This window comes from Lissotriton helveticus, chromosome 6 (genome assembly GCF_964261635.1).
Source record: "Lissotriton helveticus chromosome 6, aLisHel1.1, whole genome shotgun sequence".
Taxonomy (NCBI): Eukaryota; Metazoa; Chordata; class Amphibia; order Caudata; family Salamandridae; genus Lissotriton; species Lissotriton helveticus.
This window is the reverse complement of record NC_136067.1, coordinates 426810700-426834862: the sequence shown is the minus strand read 5'-3', so window position 1 is coordinate 426834862 and position 24163 is coordinate 426810700. Positions and strand designations below refer to the sequence as shown.

Below are 24163 nucleotides of genomic sequence, written 5' to 3'. Positions count from 1 at the left end.
GCTCCATAGGCTGCTGTAGTCCAAACAAAAAAATGTATTCAAGCAGTCCTCACCTGGGGACATAACGCTCCTAGGGTTTCTGAAGCAACACTTCATAAAAGGAGGCTGAGCCTTTTCTAATATTGAGGGATATGTACAGGCCACGCAACTGTTAACACTAATGCAACTTAAAATTCAAACAGCAAGAAACTTGGAGTATAAGTGGCAAAACCTATCAATACATGCATTTGCCTGGCTGGCCACATGAATTAAAGATGACAAATAACTGCGATTGACCAAAAGTTTGGTATATCACAGTAACACAGAAGTCTAAAGAGGTGTGCTTAAGAAATATCCCTCATCTATACTACATAATCCAGATTAAAGCCTCGGTTATTCAGAAAAGGGTGTTCAGCAACTGGTTTCATGACAGTTAAGGTAGACTAGGTGACAAGAGATTGGGTGGCAGAGACAAGCACCGCACTATCTACCAGTATTATCAATTATTTGGTTCAAGATGCTGTCAAAACTATTGGCCACCTCCTAAAACCAGCCACCTATCTTGGTTTTCTATAATACAAGCCTTTTAACACACATTTGGAGAGGCAACGTTCAATTCACAATTTCTGGCTAAAAATGCCATGCAATTTCACAATGGAGAAGACAGGAGTGATGGACGTTCACGCAGATTTGTGAAGATCATAGATATTTTATTTCATTTCAATGCCTCCACAGCCAACGCGTTTCGCCCAACACGGGCTTCTTCAGGGCTGTAAATAGTAGTGCATAATATAAACATTTTAGCCAATAAATTATACATGCTTTTGCATATTTTAAACATGTCATTACATGTATGAAAGAAGACTTTCTTAAAAAACTAATACAACCATAACTTACACACGACTCATTTATTTTTTATTATTTTTAAAAAACATTTGTTTTTGCAAAAACGAGAGATTAAAAGAAACCACATTTTTTGGCTTTGCTTTTCCAAACATTACATGTGTTTTTGACTTATAGAAGGTACGCCATTTGTTAATCATAAAAAGAGGGGGTTCCTCACATGACAAATATAACTCGTCCTATGCTTGGTATATTTTATCCAGCAATGGAAATCAATTTTTTTTTTAGGTATTGGAGGAGTGAGGTAATTCGAAATCACTGAAATCACTCAAAATGTGCCCAACTGGTCAGAATGGGAGAGTTAAGGACAGAGAAAGAAATGGACGGGACAGAAAAGATTTGAGGGACAAAGAAAAGAGTGAAAAAAGACAAAGAACGATGGCGTGCAATCCATATACTTAAGGACTGCCACAATCATGGGCCACATTTTTACTACTAAGAAAACGAGAAGAAGGAGGCATCTACCTTTTTTCACAAAAGCGGGTTGGACCTTTGTTGTAAAGTACCACAGGATAATCCCTTCTGCTATAAATATATCGTCTTGTAAAATCTAGGACATCGAAGCCTTCTGCACACGGAATTCAATTTTCTATAACCAAAATATATTAAGATAGTATTATTATGAAAGCGCGTCCTCACAGATATCAAGACATGTGATACCACTCCTGACACTTTCCTATCCTAGTATCCTGTCTTACCTAGCGCACAATATTCCATGTATGTTCCAAACGGACCACTTTACTAATTCACGTATGAAGCAGGAGTTATTCTGTCACGTGCTGATTAAAGCATTGACGAGACTCTGAAAAAATATATATAATACATAATGTGTTTCAATGTAGCACTCGCATATTGGACTAACATATTGCCCATACATATGACATGGCATTGTCCCTGCCTATATAAGTTTCCTTTAATGTGGTCTATCCTGTAGAGACGTATACTGAGACCAGTCATAGCACTGGCCCCAACCTCCTTCAGGTACTGACTTAGGTTTGCCCCCTCCTACCAACTTATGGCATAGGGTGATAGGGAACTACACCTTCGTCAATTGGAGGCTAAATGGATCTGTAGACTACGCGCCATAACACATGGTCTCAATATTGACTCCGAAATGCACTATTTTCTGTGATAACCACTATGTCAGGATTTGAAAATCAAAATACTAATCTGATATATGTTTGATTGTCGGTCTTGTATAAAATATACTGGGTAATTGGAAGAGTGAGGTAACATGGGTTGACTCTACCGCTTCATATCCCCCAATTATAAATGAGCTTTTCGTGAATCGAACACACACATAGGGATTGGTGGCTTTTAGAATTTGGCCTTTGAAACAGACTTGCACCCGATGGTTTCTGGTTTCTAAACAGCAATAAGTGTTGTTATATCTTTCCTATTTGGCTATTAGTATCAAGTGAAGGACTAAGACTATTTGGGAGGTTTATAGGACGACTGTGACAGAGTAACACGCCGATAAATAAACGAATAGGGAAAATTATATGAAGGTCAAATATTGATTCTAAAGATGTACGGGTTTGATTCTGCAGTAGAAGGGTGTGAAATATGCATCTATACCATAGAGAAAGCAGCTATGTGCATAGACAGGTAGGTCAATGGATGCTTCACTCGTCAGTCTGGAATAATACACAGACTACACTATACGTGAGATTTCGCTTAGATGTGAGAGCAATGATTTGTAAGCTCAGTCCGTAGAAATAAACAGTATGTTTAATGGTGCAAATCACGGCAGTACGAGTGGCATACAACTTGAGTCAAGTTGTCCCAGTGATGTATGGGTTCGATTCTGCAATCGGGACGAAATATAGAGTAATAAAAATGCTTTCCCTGTTCCTCCGTTAGAAATATGCGTTGATTATACTATCGAACAAGCGATATATTTGGCGAAACAAACAACAATGCCAGTAAGGATATTAGGGAGTTTGGTTGCCCCTTGTTTTTTGATCATTTCCTGGTTTTGGAGTTTCTCGGCCACCTCTGGTCATATGTCTGCAATTAGCGTCATGCTTAAATAAAATCATGAGTGTCTCCAGACTTTTTTGAATAAATAAGTGTATTGCTGAGACAAGTAGCTTAATGGCACAGTTGCTTTCATGTTGGGGTTACACGCAATGTGGGTATATACCACGCTACTTGAGATTTCATCGTATATGCCGATAAGCCGGTATAAGTGGTTCTCTGGTGTCAATTATGGTTACAAAAGTGAGTGGCTTAATGCTTTTGCCATTCGGTTTGGGTACTTGAAAGAGCAAGGGTTCAAGCTTGCAATAAGGTTGACTAATAATAATATTATTGTTATTTTCTCGCAATTATACAAAAGGCAAACAGGAGCAATTCAAATTGCGTCTCAGGAAAATATGGATATTTTGCTTTAAGGTTGAGACGTTCTCTAGAGAATGGGAACTTCTAAACATCTAGTTACTGATGGGTTAGCGCTCTAGTCGTTTACAATCTGAAAACTCGCAGCTGAGCGGAATCGAGTGATCTTCTGGGCTATATAAACGCGGGGCGAAATTGACTAACGGTACACGGTAACGGATCAAGGTATGCGCTGGATCGTCAGAATGACGAGGTAAGGAGTTTGTTGGTGTATGGCTATTTGTGCTCTCTCTCTCTCTCAGACTTAGCTTTATTGGAGTATGGACAAAATGTTGATAGATTGTTGTTTGTGGGCACGCATGGGGTACTTTAAAAGAAGTTAGTTTCAGATGATAAGTGGCTTGTTTCAACAAGAATGTGTTTTTTAAATATGTTCGCTAGCTTCCTTACAATAAGGGTGGAAGGATTTAAGATGGTTTGATAGAGAATAATAACTCGCTAGCAATGATGCCATAAGTTGGTAGGAGGGGGCCAACCTAAGTCAGTACCTGAAGGAGGTTGGGGCCAGTGCTATGTGACTGGTCTCAGTATACGTCTCTACAGGATAGACCACATTAAAGGAAACTTATATAGGGAGGGACAATGCCATGTCATATGTATGGGCAATATGTTAGTCCAATATGCGAGTGCTACATTGAAACACATTATGTATTATATATATTTTTTTCAGAGTGTCGTCAATGCTTTAATCAGCACGTGACAGAATAACTCCTGCTTCATACGAGAATCAGTAAAGTGGTCCGTTTGGAACATATATGGAATATTGTGCGCTAGGTAAGACAGGAAACTAGGATAGGAAAGTGTCAGGAGTGGTATCACATGTCTTGATATCTGTGAGGACGCGCTTTCATAATACTATCTTAATATATTTTGGTTATAGAAAATTGAATTCCGTGAGCAGAAGGCTTCGATGTCCTAGATTTTACAAGAGGATATATTTATAGCAGAAGGGATTATCCTGTGGTACTTTACAACAAAGGTCCAACCCGCTTTTGTGAAAAAAGGTAGATGCCTCCTCCTTCTCTTAGTAGTAAAAATGTGGCCCATGATTGTGGCAGTCCTTAAGTATACGCATTGCACGCCATCGTTCTTTGTCTTTTTTCACGCTTTTCTTTGTCCCTCAAATCTTTTCTGTCCCGTCCATTTCTTTCTCTGTCCTTAACTCTCCCATTCTGACCAGTTGGGCACATTTTGAGTGATATCAGTGATTTCGAATTACCTCACTCCTCCAGTACCTAAAAAAAATTTGATTTCCATTGCTGGATAAAATATACCAAGCATAGGACGAGTTATATTTGTCATGTGAGGAACCCCCTCTTTTTATGATTAACAAATAGCGTACCTTCTATAAGTCAAAAACACATGTAATGTTTGGAAAAGCAAAGCCAAAAAATGCGGTTTCTTTTAATCTCTCGTTTTTACAAAAACAAATGTGTTGTTTTTTTCAAATAATAAAAATTAAATGAGTCGTATGTGAGTAAGTTATATGTTTGTATTAGTTTTTTAAGAAAGTCTTCTTTCATACTCGTAATGAAATGTTTAAAATATGCAAAAGCATGTATAATTTATTGGCTAAAATGTTTATATTATGTACTACTATTTACAGCCCTGAAGAAGCCCGTGTTGGGCGAAACGCGTTGGCAGTGGATGCATTAAAATAAAATAAAATATCTATTATCTTCACAAATCTGCGTGAACGTCCATCACTCCGGTCTTCTCCATTGTAAAATTGCATGGCATTTTTAGGCAGAAATTGTGAATTGAACGTTGCCTCTCCAAATGTGTGTTAATACACTAGGTGACATATGAAAATGACTGGGAAAAACAACCTAACAATCTTTCATTTAAAAAAAAAAAAAACCAAATGGAACACTTAACTAAAGCTAGAAAAAGAAGACGAATTGTGGTTAAAAGCATGGTCTACAAATCAGGTGCAAAATCAACTCATTGCTTATTTGGGGCCAAATGTACAACCGTTTTTTGCAGTCGCAAAGGGGTTTCAGACCCTTTGCGACTGCAAAAAACGAGTTGCCCATATACTATTTCCATTTTGCAAGTCGCTAATTATTTGCACCTCACAAAATAGGAATAGCGAGTTGCTATTAGGAAGGGGCGTTCTGAGGCCGTCCCTGCCTAATAGCAAGTCCACTAGGTATGTATGACTCTTTTGCAACCACAATTGCGGTCGGAAAACAGTCGCAGTTTACCACCCTTTTCAGAAGGGTGGTAAAGCACTCGCAAACAGGAAAGGGTCCCCAGGGGACCCCTTCCCCTTTGTGAACGCAGGGGAACATTTTTTTATTTTATTTATTTTTTTTAAACCTTTATTGTACAGAAGGCGCTCACAGATACGGGCCTACAACCCACCGGGCCGGCCACCACAATAACTTGACATACGAGGCAATACAGGAGTGACAACAGGATATCTAAACAGCTCATATGAAGACAAAGGCAACAAGTCGTCGAGCCGCCATCACGGACAGGATAAGAATAGGTTAATTTTATAATAGAAAAAGGGGGTTTTCGCAGGATAATGACAATCTATAGAGTCCAGAGGGCCGCGGTGGGCCGTGAGCAAGCCGAAGTTTCGAATACAGGAAAAGACCAAAAGAACAGACACATTTTGGCGAAGGCAGAACGTGAGTCCCACATCAATAACAATCACGTTCGCTGCTCAACGTCCTCCCACCACTACCATGGCACATAATAGTAAAACAGCGAAAAGGACGCTTACGAAACTAAAAGCCCTCCGTTACAGCAACCCAAGAGAGGAAAAGAAAAATAAGGGGGGGGAAAGGGAAAATAAGGGAGGAAAAGGACATCGGAAAAAAGGAGGGGGAAAGAGAGGGCGCAGCGTCAGTGTACGCCCCCCACGGCAAACAAGCACCCAATACTAATTCGGCTCAAGGAACTAGAGGCCACAGGAGAAACGGATGCGTAGTAAACCGTAACAGCAGACATACCAAAAGGGCCATGCCAGCACAAACACCCCGGGGGGCGACGTGCCGACACCGCGCCACAAAATTAGGGGATACATAAGAGCCATAGAACCAAAAAAGGAACAAAAGAAGATACAATAAAACAGACCCCCCCCCACCACCCCGCACAGCCCACCCTGCACCCCTGCAGAAGGCTATGGCCTACCCCCCAGCAGCGTGCCTGTCGCCCTAATTAGAACCCGAAATATAGAAGAAATATAGAAAGAAAGAATCACGTAGATAAAAAGGGGGAGTGAAGGGACAACAGGGAAAAACAGCGGGAGAGGAGCCACAGAATCAAAACCCCTTCGGCTCCCACCCCCCCGCCCGAAAGTACTCAGAGCCCACGGGAAGATAGTAAATACACGGATAAGCTCCAGGAACGTTAAGAAGTATCAAACAGAATCATACAATTATAAACGGATCACCCAACCATACCACAAAATGACAGTCCACAGAGGCAAGATCAGCTCAACCCTGTCCTCGTTTTTCGCAAACTGTAGTCGTCCAACAAAGCAGGAACCAGATCACATGGAAACGGAGGTGAATAACAGGGAGTCGAATCACAAATACACTCAAGTCATAGCGATCGCGACACGGATGATCCAGAAAGTACAGTAACCACCTCAAGCAAAACAGGCACAGGTCCGAAGAGAACACGGAGAAAGCCGGTCCAGCGGCACAGTCACAGGATCTTCGTTCGGCCATGTGAGGCAAAAGAGGAAAAGGAGACCCATCAAAGTCGGTCCAGACGGGATCCGGCCGGCGAACCTCCGGAGCAGACGGAGGCGCAGGATGAAGAAGGGCAGCGGACTTCCGTATATCCACACCAACAGCAGCCTCCAGGTCCACGACCCCAAGGAAAGTTCCAGCAGCACACAACAGAGATGAAGCCGCACAAACCGGAGGGGGCCCGGCAGGCCCAGCCAAGGGACCTCTCTCCAGGATAGCGATAGGTGCGGTCATGGGCACCCCCCAGGAGCGCAGGGCGGCGAGGATGTCGCCAAGTGTAGGATCACCTTTGCAGTATTCAGAAAACGTGCCGTGCGGCGGATCCGCATCGCCGGTCCCAGCAAGGCCGAGAATCATGGGGCCGGCCGCCATCTTAGGAGCCCGGCGGGGCCGCTGCAAACACCAACCCCCGCCCGGATACCAACGGGGCCAAATAGGATACCGGCAGCCACCGGCGGAGGTGCCACCAGGGCAGGAAGGGGGGCCACCAGAAGGAGGCGATGCGCCGGCACCCCACACGCCGCCGTTCTCCGAGCCCGGGCGGAGGAAGTCAAAATGGCCGGGTCGGAGAACAAAGGGGAGACGAGCCAGATGTACGGTTAACCCCGTCCATGGAAGGCAGCGCCCCAACACCAGGCCGCAGGATCGCCGGACCAGGCCCGGGGGGCCGCAATCGGTCTATTAGCACATCGGCCTCTCCGACCGACTCCACACCACCACCAAGGGCCGGCCACCGCACCCCGTCCAGCCCGGGCGCCGCCAAGGAGTGCCAGGCCCGGCCGCTCCGGAGGCCCGAAGCAGACAGGGGCGTAACTCAGGATCCGTGACACCCAGGAACCACCGGAGCAAACGGTAAGCGCCTGTGAGGTATCGTCGTTCCACTGCACATCGTAGAATACTTCCCGGGACAGGATAAAGTACAGGATAGTTGTTGCAAACAGGATAGTGAACGGAGCCGCGCTAAAACGCGGCCATCTCGGACGCGAGCTTGGCTCCTCCCCCCGGGAACATATTTTTTAAGGGCAGGCAGTGGTCCCAGGAACCAATACCTCCCCCTAAAAAATTAAACAAAAACGTAAAATGTTTTCTTTTTTAAATGCATCCCGTTTTCCAATAAGGAAAAGGGTCTGCATTTAAAAAAACTGCTTTATTGAAAAGCAGTCACAGACCTGGTGGTCTTCTGACCCCAGCAGGCCACCATCCCTGTGAGGCTAGCCATTCCCCATGGGGTCGCAAATTGCTAGTGGCTCATGAATATTGATGAGCTCGCATTTTGCGACCCCATTGAGAATCGCTAACAGTGTCTCTGACACTGTTGTACATTGGATTTAGTGCCTCGCAACTTGCAATTTGTCACAAATTGCGAGGTGCTAAATCCAATGGTCGTACATCTTGCCCCTACAGTTCACATACAAGTTGTAGAAAACCAATTATTTCGTATCTTACTCGATCTTTGATCTAGGAAGATACGGAAGACCTAGATTAGCGTGAAAACATAGGGACTCTACATAAGTAATATATAGGAGTTTCCCCATCTGCTAAAATGTTTCGACGCTGAATTACATCCGAATATAGTGATGTCCTGTCCTTCGGGGCAACAATGTCAGGCCTTTCTCTGCTACCCATTTTTCGTTTTGTAAATGAGCGTGTTTAGGTGGAACGTAACCCCAGTAAGTTTGCATGCTATGATTGGCACCTCCCAGACGTGCCGATGATAGAGGGAATTGCTCGAAGTTTGCAGTCCTGTACGAAAATACAAACATTTTGGAAGCAGGACTCTTACACTCGTATTGCTTTTCGAAAGACAGAGGATGAATCAAAATATCAACACACAAGCAAGGAAAATTACTTTCCCACATGCTGAAAACAGCTTGGATCACTGTCACCCACACTTTGAAGTTACAGATCACACCTTCGATTAATATGTTGTGGACTAAAATGTGGTTATTATATGCCACAGAAAAAGTAGCTGTTATCCAAATAAATGTGAGAAAATCTAGCACCATTCTGCATGTTTATAAAGACATTGGGAAACAATATAGCAGGCCTAAGCAGTACGTCTGTTGTTCTTCATAGGTCGGGTATATAGACAATATTCATCCTAACACAAATGTTCCCTTCCTAGAACCACTCAAAAGGACAATGGACCTTATTTGAAAAAAATATAGTTGTTCCCTGAACCCTGTGTACTGGGCCTCCTTTTTACAGCAGAGCTGTTTAAAATAATCAAATTATTTGATGTATACATTATGTAGTGAAGGGCAAATACCAATAAATAAGAGGCTATATGAAACAAATATGCGGTTCTCTTTTTATAGGACTTCAATAAAAAAAAGCAGTTACTTTTAGAAAATTACCTGGTTGAGCAGCAGGTCGGGGGTTTTGGTCGATTCCCACAAAGGCCCAGGCATCTTCTTCTGAAGCAAACTTTTTATACCTTGCAGAAGGAAATTTATCAACCTGTGCCTTGCATTCGTCCCTGAAACACAACAGAAGTTCTTAATATTTAGAGAGCATGAATACCAATTACCCTGTTGAGTGCTGGTAACTATTCGTCTACCAACTACTGCTTCTTTGAACCACTCAAACATTTGTACATGAAGGAACCTATACAAGAACAAGTAGCATGTCAAATAACAGTCTTTCTATAAGCAGTTACCAAAATGTACTCATCTGGAAAGATTCCCCTGAACCAAGTACACTTCAGATCTCAAAATTGACATGCATTTGCAATGCAATAGGTCTCGCATTTACGCGAGTTTGAACTATTGACATTGTAAATGACAATGCTTATATTTATGTTTGGGTTTTTAAAACGAAATAACAGGCATTGTCATTTGTAATGCCTATAACTTAAAGTTGTGTAAAAGCGAGACCTATTGCATTGCAAATGCTTGTTTTATATGTTCTCATAGCTAGTATGCTGTGCAACTTTGCTTTCTGAAAACAGCATGTTTGAAACCCTGCAAAAGGTTGAGGCCAGATGAAATAACCTGATCAGATAGAGCAAAGACTGAAATTGGATGTTATTTACTCTAAAAGTGGTTATTGTAAGCGAATGCCTCAGAAGCATAAAAGTTGCAGAAAAGCAGGAGGGCCAGTGCGTATTCCGAGATGAAAGATGCGATATCATGATGATGCACGTTATAACCTTTTAGCCTCCACAACATAAGTAATAGGTTGCGGTCATTACAAGTGACAAAGGCAACCGTCCAACACGTTCTCTTACTTTAAATTCACTTTTATAAAATAAACAGGTATAAAAATCCCGCATCCCCCCCAAAAAGAAAAATGCGGTGCGACCATAATGGTTTCTGCAAACAAACTTGGAATTGTTGTTTGTTTAAAAAATATCTTTATTCCTGCTGCTAGCAATGAAAGCCCCACAGTAGTAAGAATTGAAGTGCGGAAATGACTGTGGGAGTGTCCTTTTTCATACGTTTGGGAGCATGACGTTTCCGTATTTTCGCAGAATTCTTCTCTACAGAATCTAACCATCCAAAATATATGTCAAACGGAAAAGAAAATATGTGGCTGAGTTAAAAGAAAAGAGAGCAAGTTTACAAATACCGATGTTTTGCAGCTAAACATCAAATAATCTGGGTGATAGTCAGCTAAATTCAAACTCTATGTGAAGTTTTCACAGCAGGGGAATTCATGCCATGTTTACAGCAAAACACACATTTGCAAGTGCAATACAGATCTTTACAGCTAGGCTCATTTTCTCTTCATTGTAAGTTTGCTTTCAAAACAGAAGACCCTAAAAGTGGTAGAAAAGCAGATGCGACCCTATGTTCATAGAAATGCAAACGAGAGTTTAAAAAAGCGTGTTGATAAAATGTTGTTCAAAGATAAAATGTAATCACACGGAAAAGAAATCAAGCAACTGCTATGTCCAAACCTGAAAAGTAAATAGCACTCCTTTCCACTTAAAACACAATACTGTAGCTTGTGTAAAAGTATAACTGTGCACCTGCCAGTACGAACACTTTCCAAACAAGCATTGGCCGTGAAAGAGACACGGCCGTGAAAGTGTGGCCTTGAGACGTGGTAAAATCTTGCGGGAGTGAGAACAAAAACAAGGAAGATAGCTGCAGATTGAAATCGTACTTTCGAAGCTGCAATGCCACAACAAACAAGCAAGCAAATCCCCCCCGGCCCTCACTTACCACATGCCGTCTACCTCCTTGGACACAGAAACGCTGGAGCACGCACACCGCAAGTCGGCCTGGAGCGCGCCTCGGAAGAGACGCCAGAGGGCAGGAGCGTGACGGCGTGAGCGTGCACGTTGGGGTTCACAGACCTGAGTCGGCTCGTGCCCAGGTCTGGAGCGGCTTGTGCACAGCTCTGACTCCCTTGGGACCTAGCAAGGTGACTATAAGTCTCGTTGGCGGCAGCGCTTCGTGCTGCAACGCCAGCGAGACCTAAAAATGTATTAACGCAGGAAAAACTGCTTAAAATAGTGTTATAAATAAAATCTTCTTTCATATGAACAGTCAAACTGATCGCCAACTTTACAAGATCTTTACTTATTGGAAAGATATTCATTGCAGCCTGTGACTTTGAAAGAACCATTTTTGTTGTTAGAAAGAACAGCACTTCTAGGTCAGGACCAGAGGAGAGGATTATGCATTCATTTCTTTAATTCCAAACTCCAGCAGCATTGAAAGTATCACCAATTAAAAACATTATTCTCAGAAGAACAACAAGAATCAGTGAGAAACATCAAGCCTCTTCAATCAGGAGTCCAACACCCTCAGACACACCAACCACTTAATCCGAGGTCCCTCTTTTCTTCCTGCTCTCGGAGCAAGTGAAGTACTTCTCAGGAATGGTGTAATTTGGGCACATGCTTATTCCTCCTTCCCATTGTGGTTTTGCTTAGTGGGAAGCTACAACTGTGTACCACGGAGCAGTATTCACACCGTCTGGGGGTGCAGAAGATCGGGCTTGGACTGGTGCCACTGACACAGAAATAAAAGTTGCCCGCAGAGCGCTGAGTGGTCGAACATTGCTCACTGTGCTGCCATTAGGGATTTTCTTTGTGAATACACCAGTTGGAGCTCAATTTTCATATCATGCGGCAGTGCTGCTTACTGTCTAGATCACTCCAACTAGTAAAGTAAACGTCAGCAGATATTCGACAACAGTCAGATGCAAGGTTTGTCACCTGCTGAACCCAAGTGGCGGCATAGTAAAGCTGTATCAGTGCTTCTACTGTCAGTACTGAAGAGCTTTTATTTATATCTCCCACTGAAGACAATGCAGTGTCCAGATTCTCATAAGTGATCAGTTAAGGACGGATTGTCCTTATTAGTGCTCTGAATAAGACCGTGTTTATTCAATGAGGTTCTGTTTGAGGAACTCATTTAGGATCCCTACTTTCCGGATGGCTCCCTCAAGGAGGCACTGTTATGTCTATTAGGATGGGAGTATAAGCCCACTTGCAGCCCCAGGGCAGACAATCGCTGAAACTCGCAGAGCCAGGTCCTGAACCTCTTCATAGGGGAAGAAGACCATTAGATTTCCTCAAACCCTGAACCCAAGATGGCTCACATTTATTCATTGACCCTAAGAAGATAGGAGTGAAATCAAATCTAGCCAGAGATCACATCTCATGAACATCTGCCAGATGCTTTTCTCAAACTCTCATGCCCCACAGATATCCTACTCTGTACCAGAGGCTGTTGTGGCTCTAACCCCATTGATTGAGGAGTTTTTGTTTGACTCAAGTTCGGAAGAAGGGACCTGTGATGAGGAAGCAGGACCCAGATGTCCATGGCAGCATGTTTCACCTTGCAACTCAAAACGTCAAACTTGGCACTCCCCTGTGGAATCGGATATGTTGGAGCCAGATGATCTCTATCACTCCTGGTCCTCAGAGTGGTCTCTAGCAGACAACGCTGTTCAATATGTGGCACAGAGGTTGGAGAAAGAAAAGAAAACCTAACCAGGAGATCAGAGGCGAGCTGAACGTAGGATGCCTGCATCTCTCTTTTGAGGGGAAGGTGCAGCCAGACCGGAAATCAATGATAAAATGGCCCTTTCCTATACACATTTTTGAAGGATCCCAAGAAGGGGAGCAAAAGGTGCTGGAGTTCCTGTCAGGATAAGTTAAATGTGGCAGGTCCTCTCATAAAAATCTAAGATATAGCAGAGGAAGATATAGTGACAGGGAATGTCATTGCCCAGAGATCTTATCTAGTTGGCTGCAGTTTGTCTGGTAGGCAATGCCAACTGCAAACCATGCATTGAGTACAGTACAGATGTTCCCTCTGGATTAAAAATGAAAATAGGTTAGGACAGGTAGTGAGATTAGAGGCTGGTAGAGCCACTGATGGGAGACTATTTGCAGAACCCTTCCTAATTAAGTTGATTTGCCACTACTTTTGCTTCCCTGGATAAGGTGCAGTCTGCCATGAGACAAGAGTTTATGCTTAAGATGATTGCCTGGGCTGGAGGAAGTATGGGGCACTTGGCCAAAAGTCAGTTTTCTCAAGGTTTCCATAGAGGTCAATCATCCAGAAGATCCTCCCAGCTAGAGCACCACTCTAGGTTCAGTGTTTTCTCCCCCTCTTGAGGAAGTCAAGGCTGTGGAGGCTGCAGAGGAGTAAGTAATGCTCTAGGAGGGGTTACAGGTAAGCTTTATTTAATATTTTAGGGCTACGGGGAGACTAGCAAGCTTTTTCTCAGTCTGGAGGGCTTTCAAATAAGATGCCCGGGTCCAGCAGAGGTAAATGGGGTTGCAAATAGATTTCTATTGTGCACCAAGGCAAGAGCACTGCCCTAGTCTACTGTTTTTGAAAATTAATAAATAGTGGAGAATGCAAATGTTGAGATGAAGGTAGCCATTGTCAAGTCTTCTTCGCCATTACAGTAGGCTCCTTAGCAAACTTTACCTGGTGGTTAACAATGAGAAAGGGTTTCAGCCAGTAATCAGCCTAAAGGCTTTTAATGGTTGGCTGATATATCGTCATTTCAAAAAAGAGAGGCGTCATCTACTTAGGGACAATCTTCAGCAGAATGATAGATGGTCGAGTTTGATTTAGAAGATGCCGAACTTACTTGTATTATATATCCTCACTACCACTTCCTGCAGGGGGGTCAGGTATACTCAGAGTTTTGGCGCTTCAGCAACCTCAGAATACCAGTGGCAGAATTCTTTGAGGCTCAAGGAGAAAGGCTGTTTGTGTATCTAGACGACCTGGTTCTTTTGGTTCAGATACAAGAACGGCTGCAGCCCTATCTGGGGAGCACAATTACTATGCGTCTGGGTCTCAGTTTTGTGAGCACCAATTCATGACCTTTTGGGGATTGATGATTAGGGCGCCCGGTTTTAGGGTATTTATTTTTTTGACATTTCCATCTGTATTTATCCATATTTATTTTTTGCTAATTTTAGCTGTATTTATCCATATTTATTCTGGGTTTAGTGGAAAAATTAAGCTGAAATGAGTTTATTTCAACATTCATTTAACCGGTAAATATGCACTCATGTTTGAATGCCTACTGAGTTTCAATGCTGTAAACACCCACAGAAGATAAATCAATGCATTTATGAGAAAATATACATATTTCAGTATCAACCTTGTGCATATCTACTGCTGTTAAAGCCTCTTAACTAAAAGTCCTTTCTTTTTTAGCCCCCTTTCCTATCAGTCCAAACAGCTATTGGTCTGGCAGTCATGGCAGACAGTATTGAGAATTACTCAAAATGCAACCCAATTTCCGTTTTTATCCACATTTAAAAATAAACACAAAAAAGAAAATACATATTTTCTGTCTGTATTTATCTGTAAAAATCAGTAAAAACCGAAAACAGGGAGCCTTTTTCGTGATCAAGACAACCTTTGCCTCTTTACATCTCCGAAGAGTCAAGATACTGGTAATCATGAAAGCACTGTGGGATTCTCTCCACCAAATCTTGCTGTGCAAGCTTGTGTACCTCGTGGGTCTCCTGACCTTTTAAGTCCAGGCACTTTTCCCTAGTCCGCTGCATTAGAGGTTGAAGTTTGCCCAACTTAGGAGGGGGCTTGGGTATGCCGAACTGGTTCACTTTTCAGAAGAGGCCTGGACAGAGATGCAGTGGTGGCTCTACAACGTGGAGGCCTTGAATAGCAAAGTGATTTTTGGCAATGGCCCTGGACCTCCTTTTAGAGTCTGACGCAAAAGGTTTGGGCTGGGGCACCAGGTGTTGTGATGCTTCAACAAGCAGAGGAATTGGATCTGATTATCAACTGCTTTGAGCTTTTGACAGGATCCTTCATGGTGAAATCTCAGGCAAAGAGGCTGTCTGCATTCAGGGTTCTAATACAGATGGACAGCATAACTGTAGTCTGCTACATCAACAGACTGGGCAGTGCGAAGTCCATCCAATGATGGATTTAGGCCCGGATCTCACTACAGGGGTGAATGTATGACATTGTTCTGCATTCTGTCCATGTTATGTACAGAATAGGGTCCAAGTATCTCTTTTGCTATGTGGTATTAATGTAGATCTGCTTTTCTGCCTTGGATGAATTTAACTTTTGGGGCCAGTCTACTGAATTAGTTCATTTTAGAACCCTCCGGGGCCAAACAGGATTCATGACGTGGAATCAAATTATCTGCGTCGCTGTTTGAAGAAAAGAGGACCTTTTTGACGAAGTTGTAGCTGTCAAGGAGGGTGTTGGGCCCCAAACTGGATGAAGCTTGATACACACCGTTTTGGGATATGTATTTTTTAGTATGCTTCTCAGTGATTCTTGTTGTTCTCGTGAGAATAATGGTTTTATTTAAGATACTTTTACTGCTGCTGAAGTTTGGGACAAAAGAAATCAACAAAATCCTCCTTACTAAAATTGAAACTTTGTCATGATTGCTGGGAAATTATACATTCTCTGCAAAGTTTACAATCAGATAACCTAGTATTTACAGTAATACAATGCATAGAAAGAGGCAGAGCCCCATATCCTCCTTACCACGTTTGGGCATGAAATGGAACAGTAGCAGTAGTTTTCCTGCACAACTGTTAATACTTTCAGTATGATAGTTGTCAGCAGGACAGTAGTACTTAAAATATTCTTTTCAGCACAACTGAGGGTTAATATTTTATTTAGGTGTCTGGTCAAGACTTCTGTGTCACAATATAAAAATATAATGAAAAAACGCTCGCTCAAAAAAAAAAAAAAACAATCTCAGTTGGCGAATACATAAAACAAACCCTTCCTGGTTCAACACATTCGATCCAAAAAGCACTAGAGATTCACCCAAAGACAATTGCATGGATTTTAACTCCTTTCAAGGAGCATAATGAAGGAGAAAGACTTAAAAAATGTGGGGCTGTCGGGGACAACAAAGTTTGGATGTTTCATGCCTTTTTTGTGGCTTAAGAATTAGTGAGATTTACAGGACACTCTTAATGTCCTAGAAATTGATAATCACACAAAGCCGTGGGTGGACAGAGCACTGGCCAATCAGGGCATTACATCAAACACTCAAAAGGCAATGGAAGGGATGTTTGCAACAAGTCGAACTACTGGCAATCACACAGGTAGCATTACAATCCAGCATTCTAATGCCCAACATGTCACTTCAGTTTAGATCCAGCCATATGCAAATCAATCTTGACCCGGCTCCAATAGAACAGTCAACCTGAACTGTCAAGCCACGTTGTCCCTGAACCGGAACACAAGCAACCCAAGACCAGTTTCTCCCTGACTGGGTCTCTTCAGCAGATTGCAGCTTGATTACAGTGGAAATGAGCATGGGGCTCACTTCTAGAATGCCCTTAGCCACTTACAGCTTTATATCCTCTCTATCGTTCCCTAAAGCACCTCCAGCTCCAGCACCGCCACCCCCAAGATGACCAACAAAATTTCAGAGACCAGAAGAATGAACGCCCTCACCACCTCCAACCCTGCTACCACAACCAACCTTGAACAGAGAGATGAAAACGCCTGGATCAACAATTGTGCAGAAAGCATTGTCCCCATCGAGAGCAACATCCAGAGAAAATCCCCCAAATGGCCAGCTGGTACACCCAAGAACTCAGAACAGTGAAACGAGACAGCAAACATTTGGAGACGCGATCGTGCACCAGTAAGGACCTCAGACAGGGCAGCCTTCAAGAGACCTCCCTCCACACCTAACACCCCCTGCTGAGGGCAACAAAGAAGACAGAAGAACCTTGCAGCATGCAATGAAAGCAGTGCCAACAACACCAAGGAACTGTTCAACATTAAGGAATTCTCCAACCTGGCTGCCAGCAAAAACAGCACACCCTCACAGGAGCAATGCGACAACCTAGCCCACTTGTTCCATTCCACAAAAAGATTGCATCCTTATACAGTAACTTTGAACCCCAACCCACACCTTCAGACTTCCGACAGATAGGCTACCACCATACACAGACACAAAGCACACACTGACCACCTAGAACATCCTCTCCACCCAGGACCCCACCTGCACCATGAAATTAATTCACTCAGTGTAGGAGAGTTGGTTTCTGTTGCAGTAAAAACAACCTCCCCCTCCCACTTTTTTGCCAGCCTACTGATGCACTTTGACTTAATGTGCCCTGGATACCCGCCAATCAGGTTCCCCGGGCTGGTGTTCTTTCCCCAAAACTAACCCAATTGGCATCTCTAGCCACAGGTCAGTCCCTGGTAAATGGTACCACAGGTAGCCAGGGCACTGTGACCAGGGAAGACCTCTGAGGGCTGCAGCACTTATTGTGCCACCATTAAAGGCCCTGTGCCATTACATATATACACATATACTGCCTCTGCAGGCTGTGTGTTTTGGTGCAGAACAAAGTGAAGTCTCGATATGGCACAAATCCCTGTGTGCCATGCCTACAACCCACTGCCCTGGCATAGATCAGTCACCCCTCTAACTGGGTGCCCTATACCAGTAGTGATGGTACAGGTGCATGAGCCCTGTACACCTACAGTGTCTAAGACCATTCTTAGACAGTGTAAGTACAGTGCTGCCATTAAGAGTATATGGTGCTGGGAGTTTGTCATTACAAACTCCACAGCACCACAATGGCTACACTGAAAACTGGGAAGTTTGGTATCAAACTTCTCAGCATATTAAGCCCACACGGATGCCAGTGTGGGATTTAATGAAAATTGCAAACAGAGGGCATCTTCAAGATGCCCCCTGAAAAACAACCAGCCTCTCGTGGGTTCCCTGACTGGTACACTCCAGCCTGCCGCAAAGAGACATGTTTCTGGACCCCTAGGGTTGGATCCTTCGCTCCCTGAGCCCAGAAACAAAGCATTTCCTGGGCGGAGGTGTTCAGGTGGGAAAAACTAGCCAGAACAGAAGGTGTGCCCGCCTCTGACAACTCCACCCCTCAGGTGGGGGAGGTGAGGTGAAGCCCTTTCTTCAGTGGCCGCCATCTTGCAGATGGAAAGCACTACCAAATCAGGATTAGGGATTGTGCTCACTCCCCCAGGTAGGGTGAGCACACCCAGGGTGTAATCACCCTAAGGTGAGTAGTCCATTGGCTTCTGACCTCGATACCCCTAATACGCCTCCTATATACAGTATTTAGGGGCAGCCCTGAACCAAGAAGGCAGATTCCCGTAACCTAAGAAGAAAAAGGACGAAAGAAGACTCCCAGCAGAGGAGACTGCAGAGAACATCTGACTTGGCGCCAGCCCTCCCTATCAGTCTGCGGTTTCCAGAGATCCTGTGCCATAAATAGTCTTGTCCTGCAGCCAGCAACCTCCAAAACTCCTGGGAGGACCGACTGCCTGCAGCAAAGACCGGATTTCCTGTGAACAGCAGATCTGTTCAGAAGAAACACCAAAGAAAGACTCCGAACCTGCCGAGGAAAAAGAAACCCGACGCCTGGAACCACCACTGCACCCGTCGCCTATGGCCAGAGTTAGAGTGGCCCATCGATCACAGCGAAGTCCCCCAGCGCTCCAGAGTCTGAGTCCACCGTGGGTTGACCCCTCCAGGACTCCCCGACGTCGCCTGCAGCATCTGCACGGGGAACCCCCCTACCCCCCGCCTCACCCCAACAGCGAGTGGCCCGGTAAGGGGAAATCCAGCCGCCCTGTGCCATGGAGAAAGGAACAAGAGGTGCACCTACGTCGCAGAGTCTTCCAACTTACCTGCCTAGCTGTGGGTTCCTCCCAGAAGTCTTTCTCCCATTGAAAACAACAGGGCACCCAACACCAACCAGCCCCTGCACCCAGCCGCCACTGCGCCACTATGGGTGCACTTTGTGCTAAACCAGATCCCTGTTTGCCCTGAGCCTAGCACCAGGAGCTTTGCTCCCACAACTTTGTGGCCTGCTCGCCAGCCGCCACCAACCGGAGGTCCCCTATCCCCCATTTATTAACATTGGGCCCCAGCACTCTGCACCCAGCTGCCTTAGTGCCGCTGAGGCTGTAACAAGAGAGCATCCCTGACCTTGGGGGACCCCGGAGCCTACCCCCAGAACCTCAACTCCCACTACCAAATACTTACCGTAAAACCGGTAACACTATTTTCCTCCATAGGATAACATTGACTGATTTTCTTGGAAAAGTTCTTAAGTGTGGAGTTTGAAAAACCTAAATAAATTCTTTAAAATTGTACTAACTAACCAAAACGATTTTACTTACCTGTTTACAGGAAATGTCCGAGAGTAGTAGCCAGGTATACTATTCTGCGTAAGAAAAGTAATCTAAAAGTAATTTATTTTACAGAAAAGACCATTCAAGTCTATGTACTGTAATTACAAAGTATTGCATTTCTCTCCAACCATACTGTAAGTCAAAACAAAGTGCATTTGCAATTACAATTCAAACTGTTTTACAAACTGCATTACTACTGTAAAGTATTTATTGCTCACCTGTGCCAGGCTTGCTTGGTTCTAGAAAATAAAATAACTAAAAGAATATTTTCATACAAAAACAATAGATCTGAATTTCAGTCTTTGAGTGTGTGAATTCATTGCTGACTGAGTGTGTACAACAAATGCTTTACACTGTCCTCTGATACTGCCTTACTGCTCGCCCATACTACCACAAATAGAGAGTGAGGTGCTATGTAACTTTACCTCTGCCTACCTCTGGGGTTCCACTGGACTCTGTGCACACTATAAGACACTTTGGTATAGTATATACAGAGCTAGCTTCCTACATTCAGGAGCTCCTACAGACCCATGCCCGCGCCACATCTTCAACCTCGGAAACTAAAAGATTAGCCAGGAACTCACCACCCTACTCAACACCTCTATCACTACTGCAGCATTTCCCGATGCCTGGTTACACGCCAAAATCAGACCACTACTCCAAAAACCTTTCGTGATCCCAGCAAATTCAAAACCTACAGGTTAATCTCCCTACCCCCATTCCCATTGAAGGTACTGGAAAAGATCAATTCATGACACACCTGGAACAGAACCAGCTACTTGATGCTTCCCAATTCGGCTTCCGCAGCAATCACAGCATCGAAACCGCCCTGATCACAGCCACTGACGACATCCGAACCCTCCTAGACAGAGGAGGGACAGCAGCTTTGATCCTCCTCGACCTCTCAGCAGCCTTTAACACCATATTCCACCACACGCTGAATAAAGACTCCACCAAATCAGCATCCAAGGGGACACACTCAGATGCATCACCTCCTTCCTCACCAGAAGAACCTAGAGGATCCACCTCCCACATTTCACCTCTGAACCCAAGGAGATCACCTTTGATATCGCCCAGGGCTCATCCCTCAGCTCCACACTCTTCAATGCATATAGGACCACGCAGGCAAACATTGTCAGATCCCACAGTCTCAATAGAATTGGTTTCACAGGTGACACCCAACTCATTCTCTCACTCACAGACGACCCCACCAGCACCAGAACCAATTATCACAGAAGTATGACAAACATTGCAGACTGGATGGCTGAACACAGAAAAGACGGAAGTACTTGTATTTAGCAACAGCAGCAACACATGGAACGACTCCTGGTGGCCATCAGACCTAGGGCAAACACCCACTCCCTCCAACCACGTCAGAATCTTGAGAATCATCAAGGTCAACAAGTTCACCATGAAATCACAGATTAATGCCATCTCCTCCACCTGCTTCCTCACTATGCGCATGCTATGTAAGATCTTCAAGTAGCTACCCCTACACACGAGACGCACCATGACAAGCCCTCATCAGTCGACTGGACTACGGCAAGGCTCTCCATGTAAGAAATCGCTGCACACCTCCTATAGAGACTTCAGACCATACAGAAATCCACAGCCAGACTCATCCTCGGCCTTCCCAGATGAACCCACATCACACCCCACCCTACCTCAGGCAACTCCACTCACTCCCCGTACAGAAGATATGCTAATTCAAGCTGCTGACCCACGCATGCAAGGTTCTACACAACCAAGGACCTGCCTACATTAACCACTGCCTGAACTTCTACCAACCATCGAGAAGATTAAGCTCCGCCTCCCTTTCACTTTCCCATACCTTCCGCATCTACCAAATCAGAAGAGGAGGACGCTCCTTCTGCCACATTGCAGCAAAGACATGGAACAGGCTCCCCATGCACATCCGGACCATCACCTCACTTTTGGAATTCTAAATCGCCCTCAAGTCTTGGTTGTTCGAATAAGCGTCTGGGACCTGCCAGCGCCTAGACACCCTATCAGGTGATTAGCCACGCTTTATAAATCCGGATTGATCTCAGACACACAACAGGCGATGGAAGCACATCACCTTTTGAGTCTCCAACACTTCAATGCAAGTCACCCATAATCGTGGGCTAGACCATCCACTTTGCCATCCCCATCTCCCTGCTCAGCGTCCTACCAACAACCCAAAGACACAAAAAAGAGAAGACCAAACCTTTAGTTCCTTCAAAGACTTAATTGACAATCTCATACTTGAGATCAAATTCCACCCTATCAACTCGATGTCTGATGCCAACACTCTTGTAAACAAAGTCAGCACTCAAAAAAAAAAAAGTACGTGATCATCCACACCCCAATTATACATGTAAGCGCAAGCCAAAGCAGTCAGCACCCTACTATTTGCTGACAATAAACCAGTCATTCACAGACAAGAAAAAACATTTGAAAAAGAACTCTCAATGACCTCATTATACTGAAGTCCCACAGGACAACAGGCAGGCAACCCACCACATCAGCCAAAGCGAAGAACTATATGAAACCAAAAATTAAGTCACCACGAGAAGCATGACACCTTTCAAGACGATCAGGCACTGCATTAAGCCCCTGCCAGACCCATCAATTCCTCTATTCACAAAATGGTGCAATACCACCAAGCTCTTCTTCAATGAAAAATACAGAATATCCCACAGCACAATAGAATCAAGCCTGCTTTATCTCTTATGACCATTCTTTCTCATAGAATCCCACAATGTTCATCCTTAAAAAGTCCAATTTCTTTCAGACTTAAACCACATCAAAGAGACTTCTTATGAAGATGATGCCTTACCCTCATCAAAACTCTGGGGATGTTCTCTCACCCCTACTAGCCACTGTCCGTGCCTCCATCACTCAAACTATCTTCTCAGAAGCTCTCAAGGCACCCACTCCCAGACAAACCTACTCTGGACCATGATGATCTTGCTAACTATCAGCCAATCATTCACCTACCATCCATCTGAAAGATCACTGAACAAGCATTGCCAAAGCCAATCAGCCTTGGCTATGCAAGATCTATTGACATTTTCAATTTTTTAAGCCATGTTGTACAGCAGCTGGATGCTCTACAGCATGGCTGAAAGTGGAAAACAAAAGGGTTACAACGCAGTCAATACTGGCTGCTTCAGTGCTTTTTTATTGGGCACCGTGTCTACAGGCCACTGGGTGCAAGATGCCTGCTATCTGTAAACGTGACACTTTGAAATGGGAAAAAATGTAAAAACGTGAGTTTTACTGAATCCATATAAAAACAAAGTTAACTCTTCAGTTTCATTTTCCACCATTTAAAAGAGTTACATTTACACACAGCAGGTATCTCGCTCCCAGTGACTGGGAGACATGGTGTCATTTTTATAACTGAAAAATACAGCCATTTATTTTAAGTGGGAGGAATTTAAAGTGCAGACAAAGGTTTCATATTATTAACATTTTTTGCAGAACATTTTTCTGCATTTTAAATGTCTCCAATTTAAAAAAAAATGGTTGTAGGTTTGTGTTATACATGTAACAGTGCCACATATGGAGAAAGTTATGTCCTGTGCCACAAGTACATATGATATATACACTCTCATGCACCCAAACACATATATCCCATTCATTTGCACACGTTCATACAGCCCCAAAAACTACGCTCTCACAGACACACATGGCAGCACTGTCATAGTGCCCCTAGTCAAAGTAATTTGTTCAAAACTTAGTCTTTGGCTCTATGGCCATTAGGCTTAAATTCAATTAAATTAGGTAGGGGGTGGGGTGGAGGGAGTCTGGAAAAACACGTTGTGCGAGTGGCTTGGCCTTCAGTGGCTCACAACGATTTTCACTGATCAGAATTAGCTCTCACTAGAGAAAAGGTTGGAAATCCCCGTTGTAAATAAATGAGTAACTCTGACAACAATGAACGTTATGCTCTTACACCTCTTATCCAAGCACTGTTTAGAGAAATGCCTACTCTGTTCATCATGTGCTCTCTTACAGTATACATCACACTGTATCTTTGTGTGAAGACTTCCCCAAACTTCTGAAACGTTACACTTCTAAACTCCTCATAACCTTGTGCCTTGTCTCTCCACCACCCCACCATGTTATACTGGCCACTGGATGAGGCTGTGCTTTTAATGGTTCGCTTCATTGAGTCTATCTTTTTATCAAAACAAATTATATTGAGCTCGTATGATCCTCTCCTGGTCAAACAATTAGAATTATGAAGATGACTGTTTCAGAGGAGTTTGTTTTGTTAATTGATCCTGTTAAACTCTATTACTGAGCAGGATGGAGCTGGGGTGAAAAAGAAAAGCTCCCTTTAAGAGCAAACTTCCAATCCTGGGGGTACTTACTCTTGGTGCCCTAGTTGTGGAAAAGGGTGTATGTATGTGAGAGAGACTGGGTTTGCGTATGGACGGAGCACCCTGGGATGACAAGCTACAGCCAGGGAGCCTCCTGAATAAGACGCACCTAAAATAAGGTGGGAGGCCTTGATGGATTTGATGACTGGTAGGTTAGTGTCATGGGATGAATAGATGGATG

At 44.0% G+C, this 24163-nt stretch overlaps 1 protein-coding gene across 2 annotated transcripts in view; it reads right to left on the bottom strand.

Moving 5' to 3' along the window:
* The window catches only part of RNASEH1 (ribonuclease H1), a 797310-nt gene that overhangs the window by 733443 nt on the left and 39704 nt on the right, over positions 1-24163 (bottom strand). For both annotated transcript variants that reach the window (XM_078647871.1, XM_078647872.1), the window contains exon 2: positions 9350-9471. In XM_078647871.1, the coding sequence (XP_078503997.1) occupies positions 9350-9471 (122 nt within the window). The remainder of the gene's footprint in view (positions 1-9349; positions 9472-24163) is intronic.